General features: G+C 35.7%; 1 protein-coding gene across 1 annotated transcript; it reads left to right on the top strand.

Annotated features, from left to right (window-relative positions):
• The first annotated feature begins 1,259 nt into the window (after positions 1-1,259).
• Positions 1,260-2,865, top strand: LOC149629116 (uncharacterized). Its single transcript, XM_089851705.1, has 7 exons — positions 1,260-1,303; positions 1,378-1,465; positions 1,538-1,690; positions 1,757-1,874; positions 1,936-2,153; positions 2,277-2,575; positions 2,637-2,865. Exons 1-7 carry the CDS (start codon positions 1,260-1,262, stop codon positions 2,863-2,865), a joined length of 1,149 nt encoding a protein of 382 aa, XP_089707831.1.
• Positions 2,866-7,484: the final 4,619 nt, after the last annotated feature.

Genomic DNA, 7,484 nt, shown 5'->3' on the forward strand with positions numbered 1-7,484 from the left:
TACTTTTGTAGCTTTAAAGCTCTGTTTCATTTTGATATTCCAAAGATTTATTTTAATATTATTATTTGAAATGGCTGTTTATATATTACTTAAGCTATACTACATCTGTATATAGAATAATTCTTGGTTTAGTGATTTCATGAAGGAAGCTAAGCCGTAAACTCCGGCGGGTATATCTAGCATTACCCTCAATAGGCTTAGTGAACTAAAGAGTAAATAATTGAGGCCTGAAGTGAAGCAAACTTTGGGTTTTGATTTTCGTGTCTGAAATGAAGAGACATCAACGGTTCAGAGTGAGCCGAAAGTTAAATACACTCTTAAATAATCAGGTTAAGATTTTATAATAGAAGAGAAGATCATGGTGGCAATTAGATTAGTTGGGCTAAGCTACAGAGCTTTTAATCTCTTTATGGTGCGCATTGACTAGCAGTGCGTCTAGCTACAATTTAGCTTTGGTATTATTTAACGTTAACACTCATGTTGGCAAACTAAGAATATTGTTGAGGTGAGACGAGACGATAGTGTTTACACTGCTAACCAGTTGTGAATGTAGCTATCAGAATATAGGGTAAGCAGCTGGAGCGTAGACTTCATTTCCTGTTTTTTTTGGCCATTGACTGATTTCCATGTGTCCAAGATTTATCCTTATTGGATGTAAAATGTCGTCTGCTTTACTGTATATTCGGTATGCTTGGAATACTGCTTCAATATTTCGTAAATTTTTACTTCAAAAAAGAGAAATAATTCCATATACAGGGTGTTTGTGAAAAGTCCATCAATAATGAAAGGGCGTATTTATTGGGCCATTTTGAGTCGAAAATGTTCTATGACATTTTGCCGTCCGAGTCACGGTTTTCGAGTTATGATTTGAATATTTTAGGGATGACCCCTTCATTAAATTAGCGCTGTCTTTCAATTTCTTAATTAAATTTAAGGGGTCATCCGTAAATTACTCCAATCATAACTTGAAAACAGTGGCCCGAACGGAAAAATGTCATAGAACATTTTCGACTCAAAATGGCCCAATAAATACGCCCTTTCATTATTGATGGACCTTTCACAAACACCCTGTATAGGTAAATAACTTTGTAGTAGTAGACCTCTTGACTCGGAGAGGTAATATTTTGGTTTTCCCAACTTGTTATAATCTACTTTAACCCTGAATGCAACATCGATTGAGCATGAATTTAATATATAGTCTTTGTTATCAGTTTTCGTTGCATGTAATTGCGAATAATCAAGGAGATATAGCTGGCTACATGACAAAATTCCATCGTGTTCTAGAAAGGCTTGACAATATAAAGTAATACAATTTGGAGTCAGTTTTAATTTTCTTTTTTGAATTCAATAACCACATTTCTCAAAATGCTTTGGCAGCGTTACTACCATCCCCAGTACGGAACCAGTTTGGGGTGCGAAAGTTGGTAATTCGTGGAATGGAGTTCTTGGTATGCTCCAAAGAAATGTCAGTCGTGTAATTTGATATACGCGCCCAGCTTCTTCCTAAAGTAATATTTTGAACGCTTTCCTATTAAAGGAAGCTGATTTTACTTTTAAACCATTCGTCCTGTCCAAGGATCGTTTCAACGCCTTCCCTACTTCCCATCCGTTTATGATTGTGAGGACGCAAATATTATTCGGAACAAATCAATCAAACCAAAATGATATTTACTCTGTTATTGACAAATGGGTAAATTAACATTACTAAGAAGTTGTAAAAGCTTCGAAAATCATAATTAATCTTTTATTATTGTAGATAGTAGTGGTTCTCTGTTGTCTGGCTTTGCTGATTTACATGGCGGGGAAACTGAGCTCCAAAAAAGTGGAATCGGAACTTCCTCCCATGTTTTTGTTGCAATGCCTTCTGGGAACGAGTAAAACCTTTAAAAGAAGCTCTTCTTACGATTTATAATTTTAACCGTCTCTTCTCTTAAGGTCCCCAAAGTCTGAAGTGCGACGGAGTCACTCGGTTTCTTTCTGTCGTGTGGAGTCTGGCTTCATTCGTAGTATTGGTGTTCGTATCTTCGGAAATGACATCGCAGTTTTCGAACAAATCAGAAGCCCTTCCCTTCGACAACATGAATGATATATTTCACTTTCCGGATGTTGATCCTATTTTGTCGAGAAGTAACGCAATCTACAGTTTTATTCGGGTAAATTTGAATAGCGCTACACATCAAACCGAACTCTATTATTGAAAAAATTGGTTTTGTGAAGACATCTCTCCTTTGAGAAAGATACAACAATATTGACTTATTTTTAAATTTTCGTTTTAGAAAAATGCATTGACTAGCCCCGCATTTGTGGAATTATTCAAGCGAGCTGACTCCAACCCACATACGTGCTACCAGAAAATGAGCAACATATTAGGAAATGCCAACATTCATGCGGGAATCGAAAATCGAGAGAAATTTATCATCCATTCTGGGGCCGTTCTGTGGAAAGTAATCAAAGCCAGATACGCCAAGACAGGAACTTGTAAAATGAAAGTAAGCAAACCTTTAATGACAGCCTACTGTGCGATCCATTTCAGCAGAAACACTTCGATAACCCTGATTGAGACAGTCAACAAAAGGTTAGTTTCTACTTTAAAGTTACGTGTTAATTATGATGCAGTTAAATTTATTATTTGTCAGATTGCGGCAGCTGACTGAGGGTGGTTGCTTCGAGGACCTGAACCCATCTCACAAAGTGAAATCGCATCCTTGTCAGACAGTAGAAACACCGGATGCTTTCGTCGTAATCAACTTGAAAGCTTTTAAGGCCATTTTTCGCGTCTGTACCCTGGGCTTCTCCGCCTCCTTTATCACTCTCTTTCTCGAAATATACGTGAACACGTTGAAAGTTCAAATGTGTACATCTTAATATATCTACCTTGTCTTTGAAAATTACTTTAACTACGTCCGTGTTACATAAGTTAGTATATTTCAAAATCCTCCCGGATAGTACTTGCTCCTTTCTTAATACCAATATCACCCGGCAGAAATATCGCAAAAGTGTAATTATGCCGGGCTCGTCTTGTTTTGAAAGTACAACATAGAATAGCGTTTAATATAGTTATTGCAACTGAAAATAGAAACCACTATTCACTGTTCCCTCTTTACTCGCACATAATAGCGAAAATTTAGATCGGCCATTAGTGTACATAATGTTGAAATTAATAATAAATAGTGTTAATCAATTACTAAAGTACACACAAATGTAGGGCTATAGCTAAGAATGATTGTCAAATTACTAATACACAAGTTTGTTTAATTGAAGGAGTGTTGATTGTAAATTAATAGCCACAACAAATACGAATTAATATTTGTAACAATTTAGGAGTGGTGCCTTGAGACATGACGTTTTCGCAAGGTTGACCTGCACATTATAGCAAAAGTCTAGACGCATTTGTGTGCATAATGTTAAACTTAAATTTAAATAGTGTTTATTAACTTCTAATGTATGCACAAGTGTGGGGCTATAGCCTTGACAGATTATCGAATTACTAATATATGGGATATACAAGTGCTTTTAATTGAATGAGTATTGATTGTAAATTAACAGTTACTTCAAAGGAAAATGAACATTTTGTAATAAAAATGGAGTGATGTCTTGAGACATATAGTTTCTGCAAGGTGTTTCTACACCTATAGTGTACATACAGTACATACCAGATGGTAACTGGTAAAATGCGAATAAAATTTCAGAGCAAGAAAACTAGAAGCAAATGCACTGTAACTCAAAATACAAAAACAAATAAAATTGATTTCGATTACACATTTTCCTTAGAAATGTTCCAGGAAGAGATTTCAACATTTGCCATTTCAAAACACAAGCACTATTTTAAATCTGAAATAAATCTTGGATGGGCTTTCGCTGAACGTATAAATTGTTATATTTTATATCATGGTTTTGTTTGTAGTACTTCGTTAGGAAACAAGTTGGAAAAACCAAAATATTACCTATCCAAGTCAAGAGGTCTACTACTACAAACTTATTTACCTAGATATGGAATTATTTCTCTTTTTTTGAAGTAAAAATTTTACGAATTATTGAAGCAGTATTCCAAGCATTGCGAATAGACAGTAAAGCAGACGACATTTTACATCCAATAAGGATAAATCTTGGACACATGGAAATCAGTCAATGGGGAAAAGAACAGGAAATGAAGTGTATACATTTTGGAGAGATATAACCTTTATGTGTTTGTAAAGGCCCAATTGTATACGCTTCAGCTGTTTACCCTATATACTCATAGCTACATTCACAACTGGTTTTCAATGTTAACACTATCGTCTCGTCTCACTTCAAACAATATTCTTAGTTTGCCAACATGAGTATTAACGTTAAATAACACCAAAGCTGATTTGTGGCTAGACTCACTGAATGTCTTGCGCACCATGAAAAGAATGAACACTCCTTAGCCCCTTCGCTGGTCTAATTGCCATCATGATCTTTTCTTCTATTATACTATCTAAACCCGATTATTTAAACGTGTATTTAACTTTCGGCTCACTCTGAACCGTTAATGTCTCTTCAATACAGAGACGAAAATCAAAACCCATAGTTTACTACACCTTGGGCCTAAATTATTCACTCTTCAGTTCACTAGGCCTATTATGGTTAGTACTTAATATAACCGATAGAATGTAAACCTTAGCAAAGATTATTCTATATAAAGATGTAGTATAGCTTAAGTAATATAAGAACAGCCATTTCAAATAATAATGTTAAAAAATATCCTTGGAATATAAAAATGAAACAGAGCTTTAAATCTGCAAAAGTGTTAAATGCATCGTAGTTACGAAAAATATTTCGACGTATTCACTTTATATTATGGAAAAAGTGAATATTAAGGTTCTGTAGGATTTCTTTACACATCAAAACAAAGCGAACTGCTAACGCAGCGCACTGGTTAACTCTTTCCGTATTAATTTTGAGTTGAGAAACAAGATTATCTTAAATATTAAAATAAATATAATTAATATTAAATATTTTCTTCGTTAGTTGTTCGCCTTATTGAGCGTTACATCGTTTTGATAAAGAATAATTAAACATTCTTGAGAGATTTGACTAATATTGGCGTCTGAAATGAAGCATACGCCGGTTGCTACACCTTACTCAAAGAGGTAGTATATAAGGGTGTCGAACTACAGTTAAAAGCAAGAACAACCGCAATTGCGAAAACCTTTGGTGGACAACCCACCCTAGAGAGGCTAGACGTTTCTCGTAACCCTAGCTGATCGCCGCGAATGTCTTAAACCAAACGATGACGATGGAGTTAGAAGCCAATGAGACAGATTGGTGTCTATGTGGAATAGAAGGAAGACCAGTAGATGGTGGTGTTTAGAAGCCAGTATGTACAGACTGGTGTCCAAGTGGGATGGACGAAGACCAGAAGATGGTGGTGATTAGAAGCCAGTATGTACAGACTGTTGTCCATGTGGGATGGACGAAGACCAATAGATGTTGGTTATTAGAAGCCAGTATGTAAGTCCGTGTGGGATGGACAAAGACCAGAAGATGGTGGTGTGAGAACTCAAGTAGAGGAGCCATTTCCGTGACTGTGAAAGCAGTTCGGAAATGGCGAACACGTTTGCTCCGATTTGGAAACTGCGAACGCGGTCACGTGGGTGTAACAACAGACACACAGACACACACACGATCGTTACAGAACCTCTCCGTGACATACGTCACTCGGAGAGGTAAAAAGTATCCATTCAAAACTTTGGAAAAACAGCTTGTGACACGTCACAATATTCACTCACGCCACAAGTGATAAAAATGTAACGCTATTTTACGAAAGTTGGTCAGTTTGGTAAAAAAAGACACGTATAGTTTTCCCTCTAATAGTTTTGTTTGCGTTCGTATGCGGGGATCGATCTCTTCAAATGAAATTCAACTCATGGTGTCAAATGCACATTGCGCCGTTACCAAATCGTTAGTACGACTCAACTTTAGAGTGAACCCAATAAACTACGTCTATAAAACACTTCAATTCCCTTCCTAATATACTGTTAAGATTGTATTGATTTATTGAAAGCAAGTTGATACGAGCACTATTTAATGGACATGAAGCAACACTACACAGCAGGCTTTCTTAAAGTTAGTTCCAAGAATTCAATTTTCAAGTTCTGGCCATTCCCCAAACAATACCGATTTTCGCCTATGCCCATCCAATTAAGATTTCCAATGATCCTGAAATAATTTAATAGATGTTGGTTAGACCCGTCTTGGTAATCTATTTTTTCCCAAAATGCACATCGATTGAGCATGCATTTGATGCATGTTTTTTAGCCACATCGGATGATGTATATCTACGATGAGGCTCTTAGTTTGACCTACCCTGTTGCAGTAGGAGTGTCACAGTACCGCCTTTAGCAGTATAAAAGTTTTCGTTCGTCATGGAAGGGAATGTGCAAGGGAGAGAATTGTGGTAAAGTTTTTCGTTCGCCTACTTAAAAAGGAAAGCAATTAAGGTAGTAAGATTTAACTATATACTCTCCCTTTAAAATTCCTCTCTCCCGCCAACAATAATCATCTTACATAATATATGATTTCCCTGATAGCGGGCGGTCTTTAGAGCGGCAATATCTCCTTCGTTGATTGATCTGACTGTTATCTACACCTAGATGGTTTTCAGTCAAACAAACAAGGAGCATAAACACAATAGTGGAAGCTTCAGTCTTATTTAAAACATGTAAAACAATTATCATCTCTGCAAATTGCTTACACATGTCTTTTTTACCAATGCCTAACCGTTTGGGTTTTTCTAAAGCAATCTTAGCACCAAAAACTTTTTTTTGATACTAAATAAATGTTTTATATTCTTATTACGAATAAAACAAGAGGATAAAAAAGGTCTGTCCTCTCGTAATTTTTTATGCTACTGGAAGCAGTATTTTTTTTCCGAAACAATCTCGCTTATTTTTATCCTCTCTAGACTTCGCACTTCGCTAAAAACGTATGACACCTACGTAAAATATTAATAGACAGGCAAGGATTAATACCATTAAAAAAGGAGCGCAATATTATCCATATTTTCATTTCATATACAGAGAAAAGAAATTATTATGTTTCTGAGAGGAGCTTCCCATTTTGGTTGTTGTTTTGAAATACGGGCCTTGATAGATATTGGAGGCAATGAATGAAATATATCACAATGCACGGGCCTTGATAGATATTGGAGGCAATGAATGAAATATATCACAGTGACAATGCACGGGCCTTGATAGATATAGGAGGTAATGAATGAAATATATCACAATGCATGGGCCTTGATAAATATAGGAGGCAATGAAGGAAATATATCGCATGCACGGGCCTTGGTAGATATAGGAGGCAATGATAATATCTCTCTTTGCACGAGAGGTTTATCTTTAATATTTAAATAAATATAATTATTTTTAATTTTTTTTAATCTTCAATAATTAACATTAATATTAGTTAAATCGTTTAAAATAAAGTTATACCTATTATCTTCTCAAACTTTGCTAATATTG

The sequence above is a fragment of the Phalangium opilio genome, unplaced genomic scaffold (assembly GCF_054372755.1).
Source record: "Phalangium opilio isolate 3A_F unplaced genomic scaffold, DU_Popi_V2 ptg000105l_1, whole genome shotgun sequence".
NCBI classification, from domain to species: Eukaryota; Metazoa; Arthropoda; class Arachnida; order Opiliones; family Phalangiidae; genus Phalangium; species Phalangium opilio.

Coding starts and splice junctions, on each gene's coding strand:
- LOC149629116 (XM_089851705.1), top strand. CDS start 1,260: ATGACAAAATTCCATCGTGTTCTAGAAAGGCTTGACAATATAAA. Junction 1,691..1,756: donor ACTCTGTTATTGACAAATGG/GTAAATTAACAT, acceptor TTATTATTGTAG/ATAGTAGTGGTTCTCTGTTG. Junction 1,875..1,935: donor GCAATGCCTTCTGGGAACGA/GTAAAACCTTTA, acceptor TCTTCTCTTAAG/GTCCCCAAAGTCTGAAGTGC.